This window comes from Ruditapes philippinarum, unplaced genomic scaffold (assembly GCF_026571515.1).
Source record: "Ruditapes philippinarum isolate M1 unplaced genomic scaffold, ASM2657151v2 ctg354_1_1_1_1, whole genome shotgun sequence".
Classification (NCBI taxonomy): Eukaryota; Metazoa; Mollusca; class Bivalvia; order Venerida; family Veneridae; genus Ruditapes; species Ruditapes philippinarum.
The window spans coordinates 107,753-129,901 of NW_026856866.1; the positions used below are offsets into that span (position 1 = coordinate 107,753).

A 22,149-nucleotide genomic window follows, 5' to 3' on the forward strand; every position below is an offset into this window, starting at 1 on the left:
AAATATTTTGTATTACAACAAATTTGTATATTTAAAATATCGTAAAATAACGTATTTTCTATAATGATAATTATTATTAATAATAATATTATTATTTTATTATTATTATTAATATTATTACTATTATTTTGTTATTGTTTTGGTGTGGGTTGTTTTTTGGTTGTTTTTGTTGTTGTTTTGTTTGTTTGTTTTTTTGTTGATGGTGTTGTTGTTGTTTGGTTTTTTGTTTGTTTTAGGAGCTGTTGTTGTTTTTGTTGTTTGGTTTTGGGGTTGTTGTTGTTGTTGCTGCTGCTGCTGTTGTTGTTGTTGTTGGTAGTTTGTTTTTTTTGTTTTTGTTGTTGTTTTTTTTGTTTGTTTTTTTTTTTTGGGGGGGGGGTTGTTTGTTTTTGTTGTTTTCTTTTGGAAGGGGCTATGATTATTTTTAGAATGTGGTTCAGACTGGCGTTTCTAGTGGTGATACTGTTTTAAAAAACTAAATTATATATTTTCTATTGATAGCGTGTCTTCATAGGTAGTCGGTAATTTAGTTAATAAATTATTGTATTTGACATGTAACATATTGACAAACTGGTCGTCTCTATTATACATTTTGAAACGTTTTCAATTCTACTTTCGTCCTGAAAACAAGACTCGCTTATATGCGGCCTAAATCAAGTAACTTGTGTTTTTCCAATTATGCGGCATTTCTTACACTTTGTTTTCTCATTTACTTATTGTCAGATTTTGATAATTCTCAACATCCATCTATTAACCCATTGCTAATTAACTTTTCTTGAAATAAAATAAGAACATTTGGGGAGTTTCTGTCTGTTTAAAGTATCTAACAATATGTTACAAATTAAAAAGCTGGAAGACATAGAAAGGCCTATCTTATTGAAGTAAAATGGTTCGACATTTTCCTTGCTTGACACTATAATTACATGCCGGAAACATTAAATGACCATCAACTTTTCATTTTCAGAATAATTAAATAACATTTAATTGGGAAGACAGAAATGGCCAAACATTTAGGTCACGTGACTTTATAATGGTGTATACGTTAATATTTCTATTCTTTCGGCAGCTGTTTTGTCAATTTACAAGCGTCTAGTAGACAACGATTCTTCTATTAATTTTCATTACTATCCGTCTAGTGGGAAAGCATCACATTTATGAGGAGGTCGATTCTGACATTTATATGTTGATATGGTACTAAACCAGAAAAAGTGTCGGATCTTGTTACAATTATAATTGTTAGGCTCGCTGTATAATTAAATAAATCCGGACTATAGAAGCCTCTTGTAGTTATGGATTTACTTTGTTTGCCATAATGTCATAGAAAAGGTCAATTATTCTTTGCCAATATCTATATATCATATAAATTTTGTACTCTCTTTATTATTTTCAATTTGAAGTCTACATCTTTATGAATGAAAAGATGATTGTACCAGATGCGTGAACCTTTTCTAACTAAAGTAGAAAAAAATTGAAACTTTTTTCCAGTTTCTTAGAAGTGATGTGGTTTACAAGGGTTAATTGGTAAAGATACACAAATTATGATTTCTGCAGTACTGTGTGCATTATACAAAATTATAAAGATTTCTAATCAAATTTTTTCCTCGTTTCTTAATTTGCATCTGCTCCATGAGTTTTGGTCCTGGCATTTTAATTTTAGAACACGTGTTTTGCACGTGTACAATATCTTCGTAAAAACAGAATCATGTGTCACTTTCATAACTTTTATTCATTTAAAACAATTTTACAATCTATTACAATAGTTTTCATATAGTGGCAAATGGATTTCAAAAGTAATATATGCAAAACATAATGCTCAGATAAATCTAGAATTTGAAGAGCAGAGATATCATGAGATGACACATTTACAATGTATGAACCGGTGATAATGTGATCATACATTGGAATGTCTCTAATATAGGTCCATTGTATAGTAATGAAAAGAATAATGGCATAAAAATGGCGCTCCGTCCGCATATTATATTGACCGGAAGACTACGTCATTTCCGCAAAAATAATTGCATGGGTAGCGCCATATTGGATTTCATGCAGATCCGTTTTTTATTCATAAACAAAGCACTTCAAAAATATACAAACATGTACGAAATTAGTGAAATATGCGTATTTTGTACCCTTTTTCACATGCAAAAAGAACGACGATTTAGAAAGTAAATCATGAAATACCGGGACTAGACGTATATCTTCTTTATAAACGCGGCCTATAGTCTTTCTCAATGCGCCCTATAAGCCAATATATGTATATACAAACTAACTCTCTCAATTTCTTGTTAAATAAATTAAAATATTTACAAATAGTCTACAATATAACGTTTGCAGATCACCATTCATGTTGAGATTTGATACATAAATTGAAAATGTAAAAATGTGTAAGTTCCAGAAAACTTCCACTAAAATTGTGAGTAATTCATCCCTGAATGTAGGGCATAAAACATTAAAAAATATTTACATTTTTTGCTGTAAGTTCACAAAAAAGTTGTCCATTTTTTAGTCAATTTTGAGCACCGCAATCTCATTTAAAAAAAAAGTTATCAAACCACTTTTACATAAAATATATACTCACACATTAAGAAATCTTAACATTGAGACAATTGTTTCTCTCTTCTCTCTTTCTCTTTAAATCATAAAAAAAACAAATATGCCCCTAAGTAATGGGTAATATAACAATTATTGGCTATTCAAATAGTCATTTCTCGTAAATATAATCTCAAATGTTCATGTTACAATGCGAACAACAACAATAATTTATTATGGATTAACGGAGCTGTAGATGAATGAAATTTCATACAACTGTGCAGCACAAGCGAACACGATACGTTGATGTTTATAAAACAGACTCCTGTGACGAGCAAAGTCAGGTCTATTCTTAACACAGTTATCAGTGCATAAAATGTTATTCTACTCGTAAGTTTCCCTCAGTAACAGAGCATAGGGTATAGATCCTCTTCAAATAAAAACCTACTCGCTCAATTATACACCAATACATTGAGCCTGTTACTTGATAGGTCTTCACATAGGCCCGTGTATTATCATTACCACTGTCAGTTCACGAACCGTCACACACATTCTTTCGTCATTTCTATCCCTCGACCTTAATAGTCCTTTGTCACGCACGAAATTTTCTGCTCGCCCTATTCATTGTAGAATAATTGCACAAAATAGTTGTTTATTACATGTTTTTTGGTTTTAAACTTCCCTGGCTATAAATTAGGTCTTATAGCTATATACTTTGGCTTTTTGTATAATTGTGTACTTTGCAGTCTCTACAAATTTGTTTTGTTTCTGTACTGTTGTTTCAGTTTTAATGGATTAATTCCCGAAGCCAACATAAACAAAGTAACACAAAAAAACAGAGCTGCTTAATCTGAAACAGCTCTGGCAAGCCGTCACGAACACTACATCATTGCCGTACATGGCTAAACGACAAAGTAACAAAAAGTTAGCTCCCTTTCAACACTCTTTAAGCCATCGCAGGACCAACCATATTTGATGACGTAGACAAATTTAAGCCAGACGATAGCCCAGATGAGTACCCGGATGGAGCGTTTGGTATGTTTGAAAATGACGATGAAAAACTTGACTGTAAGGATGATGGGAAGGAGTTGCCGAATCCTCCCATTCCACCCGCCGATCCCTGCATATGAGGTGCCCCATGTGACAGGTAGGATGATCCGAACGTGGAACCACCGGTCATGTAGGTAGGCATTGGCGCGTGCATGGCATGATTCATTGGCGGGAAACCCGAAAATTTATCCAAAGGTCCTTTAAGAAGGTCGGACATGGCGGCTAGCTTCTTATTCTTCTTACTTTTTGTTGACATTTTTCTATTTCTTGTCTGTATCCCATCCTTCTTCATAGTCAATGGTCTGCTAACCTGGAAAATGTAGAATGAAATAATTAGTATAATTATCGAAAAAAGTATCGTATGTCCTATACATTCTAGAGAAAACAATGTATGCATTCTGTCAGCAATTGATTTATGAGAAGAAACCGTTTCTATTTGTCAGATGTAATACATATCTGAAATATAATTCATATTTTCTCATATTCCTGCATGTTTCCCCTGGTCATATGATTTACTTGGGTGTTCTTTCTCGCAGTTTTTCACGAAGCGCGTTACGGGAGCGCGGGGTTTTTATATAGTCGTAAAATTACCGTTTTCTCTCCTGTCAATTTACATCAACTTCAGTATGTAACATGTTCCTATAGCTGTGTCTGAGAAAAATACTTTCTAATTTTCTTGTCTCTGGTGGTAATTTGCTCCCAGACAAAAATGCCTGAGAATAACAATCAGAATGGAAATTTTATGAGGGGCGCCCCCTATCGACCGTATAGGTACATGGTAATCGGAGTAATAATATGGGTTGGCCAGCAACTGACCATATCCTGTATCTATTAATATTGACCACTTGACCATTATAATGAAGAACATTTCTCGCTTAATTAACTCATATACTATATTTCATGTAGATTAATTCATCGAACGCATTTCAATCTTTTTCTTACTTTATAATCTGTTTTCCGGAATGTTTTCCCATATCCAAAGATTTTCTTCATTTATCTATATGTTCGTCATATTTGTTCTAAAGTCGGTACATAAAATCTTTGGCGGGCTCGTTAATGTATACTACTCTTTGATCCAAATGATATATTTTAAGTGTTAGTAAAATAGGTCATATTTCATAATTTTAAGCTTTTATCCTGCCCGTTAATATGAACGCCCTTCAAATCACAGACAAGTCCTCTATGAATCATTATCCCTTGTACTTCTTCAGAAAATTAATTCACCTGGTTTCTAATCATTAACCTTGCCTATTTAGGATGAATTATTACAAGCTAATTAAAAATCCTTTTTTATTTCTTCTTTTTACGAAAAAAAAGGAAAAATTTGAAAACACTGAAACTAATACCAGGTTAAAAAATATAATACCCGGGTCTCTTAACGTGTTTTAATCATGAAAAAGGAATGTTACTGAGCAAGGAAATCCAAGGTTTAGCAACTATTGATCGTGGTACCCGAATCCCGGCATCTGGCGCCAGCGTAAAATGTTTAAATAGTCTTAACAATTATTGGCGGCTCGGATGATTTCATATGAAACCACTGCTCGGTGTCGGTTAAAACAGACTGCTATTTCGGTGTAGGTATACCTATTTATGGTGTATGTTTTTACAATACCTATGCTTGAATTGCTTCAGTAATAGTTGACACTCATGCTTCAAAAATGTTTTAAACTACATGGATATATTATTATACTCGAGTTGTGGAATAATTAGCTTTATTTTGTGAAAACGTACTGTCTATTTCCGTATCAATATTTTTACTGCGACCATATCGCCGTGTCTAGGTTTTGTTGACTGATTGTTAAATCTACATCGCTTGATTTCTGACATTAAATACTAAGACATAAATGTAGCAGAAGAAGTTTATTTTGCTTTTAAATTAAACCTTGTAACTACTATTTTACGGTGTCCTTATCGTGCCATTTAGAATGTCGTCCGTCGCGTCTAAGGGTAGACACACGACAATGCGAAGTGACATCGCGACAATGCGAAGCGACGCTCGACAACGCGAAGCGATATGCGACAATGCGAAGCGACGCTCGACAGTGTCAAACGATATGTCGCACTGTCGCCTAGAAATGTCGCGGTAAAAAAGGGCGACATTTAAGAAATGTCGCTTCGCGTTGTCGAGTGTCGCTTCGCATTGTCGAGCGTCGCTTCGTGTTGTCGCGATGTCACTTCGCGTTGTCGCGATGTCACTTCGCGTTGTCGCATTGTCACTTCGCATTGTCGAGTGTCGAGGTTGGTAGAAGTGCATACCACGACACTCGACAATGCGAAACGACAACGCGACAATGCGATACGACGCTCGACAATGCGAAGTGACACTCGACATCGCGAAGCGACATTTTTAAAATGTCGAGTAAATGTCGCGTTATTTTTATGATTTTTACACCGCGACGCTCGACAATGCGAAGCGACACTCGACAACGCGAAGCGACACTCGACAACGCGAAGCGATACTCGACAACGCGAAGCGACACTCGACAATGCGAAGCGACATTTGGAATAATATCGTATCGCATTGTCGTGCGTCTACCGGTGCTTGGTCAGAATTTACTAACTCACCGACAAACGGTGCGATCATGGAAGGGGTCGCACTAAACTGCTGACGAATTAGCTGACGATATAGAATATATAGGAAACTGCTGACCAGTTAAACAAAGAAGGATTATCGAAAACTGCTGACCAGTTAGATAAAGAAGGGAAAACAATGAAGGTGTCAAATTGCCGTTGGTGATATTACAGGCGAGGTCGAGAAATACTTGATAAAATGTATTTTCAAGATGTCAATATTACAAATGATACATATTAATTATAAAAAATTCAATTGATATATACTGTATATTTCTCAATTTATTTTGATATAATATTTTATTTAAGTACCTTAATGAATTTTCTTCTATGTGTTATATATTGGTTAAAATTTTAAAAATGTAGTCAAAATATGATGTACGAAAAATCATAATTTGTTTCAAGTATGTATAAAACTATGCATCATAGGTTAAAATATATACATGTACATATACGTAATGTATATTTTAACAAAATATAATTATTATGTCGTATTTAGTGCAAATATGAAATAAAGTGATTTCTGTTTCCTTATTTGTTGTTCGTATAATTGTATAAGTAATATTGAACAAAAATTAATAATGTGCTAATTGTTATAGTTAATAAGCTTTTATTACATTATAAACAACATGTTTCCACAGATATCCATTAAACTGATAATTTATCGAGATCGATATGCCCCAAGGTCATATTAAAATCGATTTCACACGCGACGTGTCATTCTTGATTTATCTATGACAAAATACAATAAACAGTCAAAAATATGTTATTAAAATGCTGACCATATTGTAGAATCTGCTGACCAGTTAGATATATAGAGAAAAATATATTTTGCCGTGAAATTGTAATTCATTTTATAATGTATGCAAATTCAATATATTTTATAAAATTATGTCGACATTTAATTAAGTAAAAACACTGCTGACCAATTTAATGTTATTTCAAATTGATTTAAGCCGTAAAACTCTTCTTATTCTATATGGTCAGCAAATTTAACGCTCTTTACATTCAGGCGAGAAAATGCTGACCAGTTAAACATACAGTAGAATCTGCTGACCAGTTAGATATATAGGGAAACTGCTGACCAGTTAGATATATAGAGAAAAATATATTTTGTCGTGAAATTTTAATTCATTTTATAATGTACGAAATTCAATATATTGTATAAAATTTTGTCGACATTTAATTAAGTTAAAACACTGCTGACTTATTTAATATTAATTCAAATTGCAATTATTGCTTTTGAAAATACATTTTTTTTCCGTTACAAGATTTTTCTATTGAAATATCACTAACAAGAGATTTTGATAAAACTCATAACATCATAATTCTTTATAAAACATTAATTCAAATTTTTGCATATCTTTAGAGGTATAAAAAGCTGTTTAATATATCCTTTTAAAATCACGGATTTATATTACATGTAGTAATGTAAATCCGTGTTAAAATGTATGATATTATGGTACTTTAAATGTATATATTAATTTAGTTTATAAACATAGTCATATAAATGCAAAAATTAAAAATATAATTAAAAGAATAAAAGTAATTTCCCATCTTTTTATTACCCCCTACGGCGTGTTTATATAACTTCACACCTTCAATGTTTCCCTTCTTTGTGTAACTGGTCAGCATTTTCCGATAATCCTTCTTTATTTAACTGGTCAGCAGTTTCCTATATATCTATATCGTCAGCTAATTCGTCAGCAGTTTAGTGCGACCCCTTCCATGATCGCACCGTTTGTCGGTGAGTTAGTAAATTCTAACCAAGCACCGGTAGACGCACGACAATGCGATACGATATTATTGCAAATGTCGCTTCGCATTGTCGAGTGTCGCTTCGCGTTGTCGAGTATCGCTTCGCGTTGTCGAGTGTCGCTTCGCATTGTCGAGTGTCGCTTCGCAATGTTGAGCGTCGCGGTGTAAAAATCATAAAAATAACGCGACATTTACTCGACATTTTAAAAATGTCGCTTCGCGATGTCGAGTGTCACTTCGCATTGTCGAGCGTCGTATCGCATTGTCGCGTTGTCGTTTCGCCTTGTCGAGTGTCGTGGTATGCACTTCTACCAACCTCGACACTCGACAATGCGAAGTGACAATGCGACAACGCGAAGTGACATCGCGACAACGCGAAGTGACATCGCGACAACGCGAAGCGACGCTCGACAATGCGAAGCGACACTCGACAACGCGAAGCGACATTTCTTAAATGTCGCCCTTTTTTACCGCGACATTTCTAGGCGACAGTGCGACATATCGTTTGACACTGTCGAGCGTCGCTTCGCATTGTCGCATATCGCTTCGCGTTGTCGAGCGTCGCTTCGCATTGTCGCGATGTCACTTCGCATTGTCGTGTGTCTACCCTTAGACGCGACGGACGACATTCTAAATGGCACGATAAGGACACCGTACTATTTATATATTTCGGTGAAATAGTTCGGTGATATCTCGGACCGAAAGCAAAACCATCCATCCGGAATAGAGAGACAAGAAAATGAACAAATTTGCTATAACGTGTTACAATACGAGCGACAGTAAATTATTCAACCATTAATGATACTATAACCACATACAAACACATTCCATTTCATATGCTGCAGCCACTTTTTCCTTTTCAATAGCATAGGCTGACCATTATGCTAGGGTATTTAATTTAACAAACAATTCAGGCACATGTCCATGTGATTATTTAATAGGCGGTGCTTCTGTCAAACAGAGAAAGTACACAGGATAACCATGTAATGTTCTTAAATAGCCGATGACCATTCCCGACTGGTGGTAATTTGACCATGTCGCCAGGATGATGACCACTTTCATTTAAAGCCATTCAGGAAGGGGAAAATAGGGACATGTTGAACAGTTTAACAACATAAATTACAGTGTCAGCTAACTGGTGATTAACTGGTCATAGCAAAACTACTAGACCGCGGTTAATTGAATCAGACAACACTCGGCTGGAGGCCGCTGGACAATCATAACATTTTCCTAAATGTTCCCCATGAAACACACGCTCTTTTTTTCCTTGACAGAACTTCGTTCCTTGTGCATACACATGAACGCATTGAAATAAGTTACCAGTACCCCCTCCCCTAGTAATACTTCCATATCATTATAGTTTATATTGAACCTACAAAATATTTTTAATATGTCCATGGCAATATTATTTTACATGCATGATACAAAAATTAGAATCTTTAAAACCTCACACATATCATTAATTCCTATGATTTTGAGCATGAAAAAAGTTCATTGTTTTTGTGTTATTTTTTTCTGAATACTCATTAGTTGTTGTTTTTTTTAAATTGTTGCAAGGTATGTTATTTTCTTGATGAAATTATAACATAATAAATAACAACAACTCAGCGACGCAAAGTTAATATAATGATAGCATAGTTCATTAGGTTGTTCGAACCTTCCTTACGAAACGTGACCCCCGGGGATACATATAGCTATAGACCTGACAATCAGGGGTAATATTTATGGCAGAGACAACAACAAACCAGAGACTAAGCGTGAATCGAACCGTGCTTCAGGCACGCATTAAAGCTGTGAATTATTAAACACAGAACTATAAAACGTGGTCGAAATTGTCTGGGGACGAAATAATCTATCAGTATATATAATCACCTGACGCCAAACGGTGTGGAGTTATTTGAACAATTAGATGATAATTAAATGTATATATGGTTTATTGATAGAAGAATGGAATGGTTCATTATTTTATATGCTTCAAAATTAATCTTTTTTTTAATTTAAACTACTTTAAAAATAGCAATAGTAAGAAAAACGCGTTGGTATTATAAAATCATGAGCTTCATCTAGGAAATTATGGTGTTACATTAAAATTGTCAATGAATTCGAATATTTTAACATAATTGTCAATAAATTCGAATATTTTAACATGACTCAAGCAGATAGCAATACTTGGTTCCCATTCGAATATTCGTATTAAATTCAACACATCACCGTTTTAACATTTTAGTGCATTTAAAGTACAATGAACGCTATCCGTGAAAATGTATACTCTAACGCCTATATTGCACATAAAACTCAACTAAAATATTTTATATGTCATAAAAATGTCCGCAATTTGCATACTTCTTATGTCGTAATTTTCAGTGTGTCCACTCGTAATTACTATGTATTCATTTCAATTACTAAGAAATTACATGACAATCTAGCCATGGTGCCAGTTGAATCTTATTACCCTATTATAAATATTTACTCTCATTTCCTTATTTTACGCCACAAAGGCTGCGTTTTATGAGCACCATAATAACATGTTATGTTGAATTTTTATGGCGTGAAAACGTACAACCCTACAATTTAGGTAGTTTGCGAACAGCTTAGTGAAAGACGGTCAAAATAGTCAACGACCTTCCATAGACCAATTATTTATGCACAGTATCTGCTTCCCACCTTTAGCAATAAAATGACTTTAAAAATTAAACATCATTTCAAAACAATTGGATGAAATGTTTTGTCAATACTTGAATTTTTAATGTTTTACTATTATTTTGATAATCTCCTTCTTTTATGTTAAAGGTCAACGTTATAAAGATCAGTTTAGGCCAGTTTAAGTAAGATTACAAGCAGGTGGTCACTAAACCAAGTTCAACTATATATTATATTTAGATTTAGTTTTTAAAAACGTGTCACAAGTAGCTTTTTCTTATTTTCCGCCATTTTGCATGAACCCGTTTTCACCTAGTTGGCAGCAGGTCTTTATTTTGACTGGGACAACATGAAGATTAACCTCTCTAGTGCCGTTTGTAATTCCCTTACTTATATTATACTTAGACTGAATGACTTTTTAACTTTCCACTGACTGAGAAATCTTATAATCTTTTCAATGACTTGTGTATTATTTCCTCCATTTTGCGTATTGACACATGCTTAAGATAAAATCTGATGTCTAAACAATGAGAAAATATGAAGTTTGATTCTCTAATTAATGTCATTAGAACAGAAAGAATTATGAAAACTTGACCTCAAGCGAATTACCAAAATTTGGTCGTGCAAAAGCGATTTTAACGCCGTGACTAAATCTGCCACAATCCAAAAAAAATGAACCAAACGTCAGAAGTGGATCAAAGAATAATAGATACTGGGATTCAAGTATTTTAAGTAATTGATATTTCTTGTAAAGTACGTATAATCTTACAATGTCAAAAACCTTCGAGAGGTCGTCAAGTTTATGCAGAACGACGAATGTCTGTCTTTTTAAAAGTTAGTTCAAGGGTGCTTTACAGTTAAATAAGTAATATGATTTCGCGGTTAAAACACAAAAGCTTGAAAGCTTCACTTCAATACATAAACTAACGCACAAAGTATAAATAAATAAATTGTTTTGTAATTCTATACGCCTGTTCTTTTAGCAGTTTGATACGTTAGGTTATTACAGCTAAATTAAATAATAATGTCTACAGAAAATATTAAGCAGACGATATTGAGATTGGAACATGTTAAATGAACCGTCTATATTCGATTTGGGGAGAAAACAAAACACGTCAAGGTTCATTGAACTAATGATGAAGATAACCGGAAATTGATCTATGATACAATGTTTACAGTAAATCTTCAGGTGAAACAGAAACAATCTGAATCACGGGATGCTTGGAAAAATAACAAACACGTTAGGATAGGCCACACGTCAGATTCAGTCCCTCATATAATAATCTCATCCGTATCATAAACAAATTTCAATTCCGAATAATAATGAATATTTAAGGTTTCGAAACTAATGAAAACGACAGAATGGTTATTAATTCAATAAATAAGGACAATTTATAGCTCTATCTATTCGAGATAAACCCGAAGTGTTTTCATATATTTATGCATAAGATCATATCTCTTGATCGATTTTACATGATAATCACTGATCCTATATAATAACTAATCTAGCGTTGGATCAAAATGAATGTATAAAAATATACCACGATCGTTAGCCTGTCTTTTACATTCTAAAAATGTCGAGTTATTTCCGACTTTTGTTATTCTTAAAAAGTGCGGGAGTTTCTGATGATGCTTTAAATTTGGAATGGTGAATGGTGTAGTTTTGTCGTCTGGATCAAATGAACGCACCTTTAATTTCAACCATTGAAGCCGAGTATCTCGTTGCACTGGAATAATGCATGTATTAAAAGGCTCGTGTGTGTACATATCCATAAATCATACAAGTACACGGGCCAACTAATGAAGACTAAAGCGTCTGCATGCGAAATATTGTTTTTACAGACAAAGAAGCAGAAAGTTTCGATTTTATAATTAAAACCCGGGTTTCAGTCCGACAACGATATGCTACTTGGAAAATAGCCGTTTCTGAATTATTGATCCTAAATATTGATTCGCACCCCATTTAAATCGACCCATTATCAGCCATTTATATTACAGCGGATTTTCACTCTGCTTCCTGGCAAAACAGCCCTAGGATTCGTACAAATATATAACAACCGTAAATATGTTCGTGTCAGGGTGTCATTTATGGGTGTTTATAGTATTATTTCTTTAATGGACTCTTTATTTATTTATTAACGTTGTTATTTTATTTCATAGGAAACCATTGAATTAGTGGTGCATATTTCACATAAATTCAAGCGTCTATTCTGCAGCAATTGATTTAGTTTTGATTCTGAATACAAAACAGGGGCGCTTGTTATGTAATAATTCTGATGATGGGGATTTAATTATTAGAATAAGTGATTTAACAAGCAGCCAAGATTCAAGTGTAATTATGCGTTAAATTAGTGAACACAGTTGATGACCTAATAGATAAAACAAGCGGTTTACATTCTCTTATTACTAAAGAGGCCACATAACCATCTACATCAGATAAATATTCCTGACAAAAACAATTTATTAACCAGAATGATAATATAAATAAACGAGTTACTCAATTTATTATAAGTCTAATAGTTTCATCTTTGCAGTCAAATAAACTCACATATTCTTCCTTTCTGATATAGGAAATGATTATGAAAAAAATTTGAAATATAGATTGATTAGATATTACCAATTAAAAAATTAAGCATGCATAAACGAAAAAGAAAATAAATACATAAATGGTTGAAATTTAAATTTTTGATACAATAATAACTCAACTGATAATTATTTTCTTTTTTAAAAAATAGATGATAATTATATCTAAACTCTATAAATTCATCTTTACCTATAAATTTAATAAGGCTTTATTTTTACACAGAAATATAAATTTGCATAAGCACAAAATGAAATGATTAACTTAAAAAATACTTTACTCGGAAGTTAGAAAATAGGTTAATACAACGAAAATGCAAATATATTTTATTTATTTATAGACCGTTTAATATAATTCTCGTTAAATTAACTCATTTATAAATGCATTGCGCACGCAAAAATTTATAAAACATTTTTTCTATTGAAATCGATGCGTTTGTATTTTAAAACATCATAAATTTTATGGATGTTTTCGCTATATATTCCAATTGTCGTTAAATCACTCATTTAGGTTTGATTCATGGAAAAGCGGTGCCGCGTGATAAATGATAATTGTAATTTCCGTATTCCACAACAGTCCTACCCGTTTCGCGCACCACCGAATTCAGAAAGATGAGTTTTAACATTCAATTACGTACCGTCCTGTACCAGCATATGTTAGCTACAAAATACATCAACTCAAGTCTCTGCATCATTTAGCAAAAAGCCAAAAAAATATATTGTCAACTAAATATATTTGTAAATTATTGCTTCCTAAATGACTGTGGGCTATACCACGCTCGACGGATTTAGAGATACGGTGAGAGATGCCCGGAATAGCTATATTCACAAACTACTGTCAATAAAACTCTTCATCGGGAACGAATCCAAAATTAATGGTAGTTATTGATGACGTTTTTGGGTAAAAATGGGAAAATGACACTCTTTATTCGGCACGAAATGATTCATTTAATTTCTGATTTTGAAATAGCCCATAAATTATAGCGGAAATCGAATGCGACTGATCGGTATATACAAAATGTAAGAGTGTATGAAATAGTACTAAATAAATGGGCAATTTTCTGATTTATCCATTCGCGAAGAACCTCTCTCTTTCTCATAAATATCAATTTGACTTGATTGGATCTAACCTGTGTATTTTATTATGAAATATTTGACACAATGATTGCTGACAGAATATTTACACATTTTCTTTTTTTCTCTCTGTATAATGATCAGTAAATATAATCACATAATTAATATGCGAATAGACATGCCTCATAACTTCGCATTGCATTGAAAATTATATGGAAAATATATAAATAAATGTTAAAACCAAATATTAATAAAAGTGGCATTTTAAATAGAGCGGTATATATTAATTGTACTTGCACTCATATTTTTATTTCAAGATTCTTTCAAAATAAATTTAAATCAGTGTTAAACCACTTACATTGTGTAGTTTGTAGTAAAGTCCGCATGCGTTACAAACAGGATCGCCATTTCCGTTACGTCGCCATAACGTTGTTGTTGTTGTTCCACAATTAGCGCAACTGGTTCCTGCTCGCCGGGCTGCAGACTATATAAATATAAAAAAAAACACGAATTAATTTAAACGAAAAAATTAATACTGAAAATACATGCTTAAAAAAAGCATTTATGAAATCATTTACATATTAACAACATTTATAAGACCGTAATGAGATAACTACGTAACTTCTAATGCTTTTTGATAGGCATATATTTTTTGTAATTTATATATAATCATTATGCATGAATTTTAAAGTAATTATAATATACTTCAAAATATGCAACCAATTGCAAATGTGTGATTTTCATATTTTCAAACAATTCTTCAAAAGTCAATTTTTACATTACAAATATATTAAAGTTAATGAAAATGTTTAGCTTTGTACAAAACATTTTAAATCATTTTTTTTCTTTGCGGTGTGCTAAATATCAATTTCCAAAGACGTGAAAAAATAAATCAAATATTTTCTCCTTTCCTTCGCTCTCTTTTCATCTATTGAAATATTATAGCTAATTTGTATTTCAGTAACAGAACTTTGTTTAATTTAATGTTAATATTTTTCAGACGGTGTCAAATGGTTGCTTTGATCCCGACAAAATAAAATAACTCTGCTTCCAATATGTAATTGAACAGAAACTAATAAACTAATATTCGAACAACGTTTTCATTTACCAGAATACAATTAAAGTTTGTATGGATCATTTTGCCGTCGGTGTTTTAGTATCACATTCAAATGCTATTTAGTTCCTAAATTTGAGGTCCGGTTCAATGGGCAAGGCGAGTGATTTTATTACAATTTTGTCAACAAATATTTCACTTTTGGAAAATACATTGAGTGTTTGATATTTTAAATCTGACCTTAATATTTTTACATTAAGACAAAATAAGCGTGTAACATTATACATAATTACTTGGCAATTTTGCATGACGGAAACATAGCTACAAATGCATTAAAACTACTGTTCATTATGTGGAAAGAAGAACTGTAATTTTGGGTATAATGTCCGAAAAGGCGTGTCATCCGAATCTATTGAGTGTTTAGATGAAGGGCGTTATATCGCGACAGCTCAGTGAGTTTGTATAGCGACGTTGCGTGCCGAGTCTACCGCAATGTTGAAGACGGCAAGTTACGAGTGACCTGTGTTCTTCTCCTAGCCTAATGTCTGTACAATTTTACCAACTTTTCTCACGTAATACCATGTTCTTACCTTCACCGCGGGGATTATGTTACATCGTTAGGGGAAAAATTCAAATTTTAGTGGTTTTCGTGACTTTTTTTAATATAAACTTTTGTCTTAAAAACTGCATCGCTGAAAATTGTAAAGTTAATTTCATTACAATAGTTTGCTTATGCATAATTACCGTCATAAGTTTTGATATTACACTGTACTTTATTGCTGTAACGCAGGCAATGCAATGTTAGCAATGGCGAGTAAGCCAGGAATTTGATCCCAGAGAAACTATGTAACATCTTCTAGTATAAGTCAGATCTCTTGTTCGCATATGTAACCTCAAATGTAAAGTACTCTGTATACAGCGGTGTCTATATCTACCTCACAGAGGCTCAAAATAATGTATTTCACGTCCAATTTCAGTTTGCAAGACGATATGGCGTCAGGGTACGATTCACAGTACATACGATCAAAATTACATGTGTCGTGAACTGCTTGTCTAAGGAAGAAGCTATGAACATTCTACCTGCGGAAGATCAACGTATAAGAGACATTAATGGAACTTAGGTCTTTTGAGCGCATGATGTATATGCTTTATCGAATCATCAGCAACGTTTGTTGATGTTTGTAGATGGTATGATATACTAGATACAATCTGACAGTTGCTGGTCGAGTAGAGCTTACAAAGCACACTGGCCACATGCGTCTGTCCGCAGGGCACGGCGCTTCTATGGAAAGTGTGCCGTTCATTTGTACAATCAACTCGTATCATTTATGTCAATCTTCAGATTAACTCAACAGATGTATAAAATACTACCTATCTTATTTCGATAGACTAAATATTGTGTGTTCAGGCTGTTGTATGTAAGGATAACTTGGTCTAAAATCTACATCTTGATAATCTAATCGGCTTATTTGACGTGCCAACATTACCTAACACTTGATCAAAAACGTTAACAAGCCTGGCGAACTGGCACTTGTTTCTAATTTGTATAATCTACCCCACACAGGTCAGTCTGGCACGGCGACTTTATTGTGGTCAAAGACAGAAAAGATCGCTATTATAATTGAATTAATACTTATATAAAGTGATGAAAACATGGCGCCTGTCCATCCTATTGATTAAAACCTCTAAAATAACGCTGAGACCATTCCAAACATCTAAAAACTGTTCGATGAAGCCATTAAACCCCGATTACTTTCCTATACCATTGAAATATGTCATTACATTTGTTTTAACTATGGAATGTTAATGACATAGTTAGAAAGAAACATTAAGTAAAAATATACTGACGGTTTACATTAAAACATAGGCTTTTAAAACAGGCCCTTGGGTAACTCCTTAGCTAGTAAGTTAACCGAGAGAGAATATTCAAAAACCATTAAAGGTATAATGTAATACATAAACAAAGAAAGTTTTGTACAGCCTCGAGCTATCATTTTCTGATTTAATTTTAAAAAACGTACATTTTTTATGCAATGCTTACTGAACTCAAAACAACCACGTACTTTTGAAAACTGCACAATATGAGTACTTTGTAACCGCTAGGTATTATTTAACAATGCACTACCTTTATAAAAAAAAAACGTGCATTTACAAAGCATTTACATTCGGAAATGGTCAATAAGTAAATAGTAATTCTCCACAACAGAAATGTCATGATTTATTGCATATTTGATTATGATTTATTGTATATTAAAATACATAAGACACCCGGGCTTTAAAAGCGCAATAACAATTAGTATAGAGGTGGCTCGTGTAATTAAACCGAAGTCAAATAAGACATAAAACAGAATATAGGCACGCCTCTTCTTTTCACCTCGTATTCAGCACAGAAAGCCCCCTGTATTAGTGAGGATTGAAGGTTTTATTTGCCAGAGCCATTAAATGAGGCTCTACAAAGATTCCTCTAAGCCTGCCAATTAAGGGTTAGGACGGAGAAAATTTTAGGGGAAGAACCGTAACCATCTGTTAATGTTAAACTTGATCGTGTACTACAGCTCTTGTTCACTGTTCTTAGACTTTTAAAATGTTGCCGTTTGAATGAATAGAAACTTTGTTATTTTTCTATTAAAAAAACATGCTAGTAATAATAAAGAGAGAGAAAATAACCGCTGTGTATTTATATCTTAAGGTGTTTTAATTTGACACGACTTTGATAGACTGTGATAAAAATATCTGTATCAAAGAATTTATTTATGACTTAGATCTAAATTTTTTATCAAAGAAACCGTTGTTGATTAAGTTTTTAAATTAAGAATTGATAAAAAAACACCTATGTTTTATAACTGATGTATCAACATTATATTACTATAATAGATAGCGAAGATATCATCTCCTTATGTTTAAGCTAAGATATATAGGTTTCCTCCGTATGAATATCAAGGGTCATTGAAAACTATGTACAAATCAATTTTATCTACATCAAGTGTTAAATTTCAAGAAATTATATTGTCATTGTTTTGATCTTGAGATCAACTGAAGATGTTTTTGTCCTGTAAAAGGATATGTTGTCAGTCAGATGAGATGTAACATGTATAGAAGATTTGTTAAAATACTTAAATTCCTTGCAGTCAACTTATTTTATACCCCTTGATGATTCCGATAACAGTGAAATACTATATACCTCTAACTCATTTGTGAATAACTATTTAATGTGATTTAATTTTCAACAGAATATATATTTGTAGTTATCAAGTATTCGATCACTCTGCAAAAAGAAAAATAATACAGCCCTTCTCGCTAACTACGCCATCTTTATCGCCAAAAAAAACAACTCGTGAGATAATGTAATTATCTGTTTAACATCTTCGTAAACGATCTAATGTCTTAGTTTCCAATCTCCCCCAGTGGCCAGCTCCATTCATTTGGTCTCAATAGGGTTGTCAAGCATTTAACGACGTTTTTGATGCGAAAGATACATTTGTGACAACTAGTAGAAACAATTGCCAAAAAACTTAGGCTATAGACACGTACACGTCTGTGGCTTCTGTCACGGTGTATGGTTACAGTCTTGTTTTGTTGTTCAGTGTTCGTGCTGGAGTTCCACGGGTTTACAGAATGGCTTATCTGATCATAAGGTGAAACAATATCACAGTAATTTATTGATATGGAATTTAAATTTTACAATATCTTTTATAATTTGATTACTACGAGGAATAATGAAAATATATGGCGTAAAATATCACAATACCCTTATTATTTATTCTCATATTTCCTTTTTGGCACTGGAATATGTTTGTCATGGGGTATTTTTGTCATTAACAGAACAAAGTCATCCAATCCTCCCACCAACTACCATTTATACTTTAAGTTGTCGTTTGATTTTAGGGGGGTTTTTTATATGTAAAAAGGTAATTACGACTTCTGAAGATTTTCTTCTACTTTAAATTCGGCTTAACAAAAATGTCATTGGCTGATCTTATCAGCAACGACTAAAATGCAAAACATTCCAAATTAGTATATATTTTGTAGTGAGAGTATTGCCACTAACCAAATTTACCATTTACGTATTTACTCGTCGTACGTTAAGATAGCCAGGGGACACTTTTTTGTAATGTTGAACAGCGATGGACTTTGGTGAGAAACAGATGTTATCATGGGTAGTCGTTACTGGGCTATTGTCACGGTCTATTACTGTGACATCATGACAGAATAGGCGGTGCCCTTTCAAATAGCCCGAACACAAAACGAGAGAAAAGAATTTTGTGATAAAAATCAGCAATGTAGTTAGGTAATATTGCATTTGATGACATTTCAATTAAAATTAAATGTGTAAGCAATGTCTATGACATTTTCGTGTCTTCATTACACGAATCGGAAATGTTATAATTAGGTATTGTATAATATTGTAGTTTATTCTAATTGTAAACAATTCAATTGTAATTAACATGAAATTACCCGTCAAATTTTATAGTAAATTATTTATGTCCTTAATGGCGGTGGTGGTTTTTATTAATTTTTCTTTTTCTTTAAATATTCAAATTACTTTCTGCCAACAACACACGAAGGAAATTCACATAGATACATTTTAGTTTAAGAGACACTAATTACGCTTGTTAGATATGTTTATTAAGGTACAGAAATTTGAAATCGTAGCCTCATGTTTGTAAAGAGAATTTCAGATTTTCATCAGTGTTTTATTCACAGGTTTTGTAACAACAAATAGAATATGATAGGAAGAAGGAGCACGAGCCTTTCTTCCCGATTTTTTTCCTAGATTAACTGATAAGCTTCCCAATCTCTGGTAAATGTGCAATCTGACGTCATCAGTGAAAAGATAAAACATTCAATAAATATTTCAAGATTCTAAATTAGTGGAATTTATGACAACTTTGTATAAATCTTTTAGGCGGTGTTCTTTATGGCATGCAGCCTACATCAGCGTTTTACTACAAGAAAAAAATCTGAAAATCTTATCTTAAACGACGGGTGCTAGCTTTAATTCCGGCATTGTTCAATATCAACCATATCTGCCGAGATTCATGATATGTTATCTTTATGAAAATCACCTAAATTATTCATTGCTCGGTTCTCGAAAGGTTAAATATTTCATCCGTTATATACGCAAGGGTCCATGTATCAACTGTATTTGAATGCGTTGTAAAATGAGCTTTAACGACCGCTTGCGCTTACTTGTTTTAGGGTAATCGCGTCTCTCCACGCACCCGCGTCATTTAAAGTAGAATAAATTTAGAAGTCTCCTGAATTTGTGGTACTCTAAAACTATTCAATCGATTTTAAATGTTTGTTATTCTAAATGGGAAATTCATAATCTTGTATTCTAAGCTTGATATGTTCGGATGCTTGTATATTCCGGTTAGAAGCTCAATCAATTTATATTTATATTAGTTTTACCAAAATGCTAAGTAATTCAAGAAATTCAAAGAGTTTTAAAAAGGAAACAAAAGTAGTCGGAAAGTTCGACTTTTTTGTTCATTGTAAAACGATGGCGTGAAATTTTATTCAAGAACTTAAAGTGAATGAATATCTTCTTGAAGGACCTCTCTACACGAACGGACGGTCGTTAACCGCCCTCCTGTGATACAATGTAGAAGAATCATTGAGTTAATACATACAAGTGAAAGCAAGGGAAAAACATGGTGTAATGAGGTGAGAAACATTGCCTCAACATCTTATAATTATTTACTCTAAAAACAATTGTAAAAGGTGTAGTTTTCAGCCTACCAGCTGTTCCGTTTAACGTTTTAGCACCTGTTGAAAAATCGGCTTCAATTCGCGGGAGGTTTTGGCGACAACAACAAATAAAAAATTGGCAAAAATACATTTTATCAGATGTAGCCTAGTCTAATTATATCCGTTCTGTAAAGGGCGAGTGAGTTAACTTGTTTCATGTACTACTTTTCAAGCATTGTTGAAACAAATTTTCTACTATTAATAACAGCGTTCTAAATAAATAAAAGAACAAAAACAATGTAACATTATTTCAAAAAATTATACATGCTCTATAAAAAAATCGCTCATGAATATTTCATAATCTAAAACGTTGAATAGTGATGTTTTTCTTTTGTATCGTTTTACAACACGTATTGATCTTTTTTCAATTGAAATCTTTTATAGAATATCTGAATTAGCTGGATACACAGGAGGAAAAGTGTTATATAAATAATCAGATTAATGGGTGTCGGTGTAAGATAATTTCACGTTGTCAAATAATGAAGTCAGGTGTTTGTATGTATTACTCCCAATTGAAAACTAGGAAACAGACTACAGGTTTGAGTGGCTGATATCTGAGAAATAACATAAATAAATAAATTGTAAACGAGCAAACATTTAGAGTTGTAATAGAGGGTTTAAGTCAATATCAAATCTCGTAACATCTCGCAAGCTATTAAAGTATTTTCTTACAAATCGTGATGTACAGCATTTCCCATATGCTTAAATCAGACCGCACAGTATTTTTTTTTCATATTTCGTAACGTAGCGTCGTATGCGAATATTTGTCTGAAATGTTAAAAATAAAATCCCGACGCCCGTTTAAATATTCAAATTTTACACATAATTTCGCAATTGTACAAAAAGTATTTAGTCATAGCAAAAAAAAATTTACTCGCTCATAAAAGTGTCTGTTTATGAGAGAGAGCGGGAAATATGTGCACGGGTTCGTTCAGCATGTGTAAAGTGGGAAATTACTTCGGTGCGGGAAGTTAAATGTTTTAGTCTGTACCAGGGAAGTCGCTGTCGTCGCTTAGATCAATGTAATTATACAGATTAGGCGTGTTTTAATGCCTTAATGACTGAGTGCTAAATACACACGAGTTACGAGGTCTCTCCATCGCTTGCCTGGTAATATTGTTAACACCTTGTTAAACCCAGAGGTC

The 22,149-nt window shown here is 33.0% G+C and overlaps 1 protein-coding gene across 5 annotated transcripts in view; it reads right to left on the reverse strand.

Moving 5' to 3' along the window:
* Positions 1-1,704: 1,704 nt before the first annotated feature.
* Positions 1,705-22,149, reverse strand: part of LOC132747958 (transcription factor GATA-3-like) — a 60,968-nt gene continuing 40,523 nt past the window's right edge. For all 5 annotated transcript variants that reach the window (XM_060737492.1, XM_060737493.1, XM_060737489.1 and 2 more), the window contains 2 exons: positions 14,558-14,683; positions 1,705-3,886 (listed from right to left, as the gene is read on the reverse strand). In XM_060737492.1, coding sequence (XP_060593475.1) covers positions 3,473-3,886; positions 14,558-14,683 — 540 coding nt within the window. In that variant the 3' untranslated portion in view covers positions 1,705-3,472. The remainder of the gene's footprint in view (positions 3,887-14,557; positions 14,684-22,149) is intronic.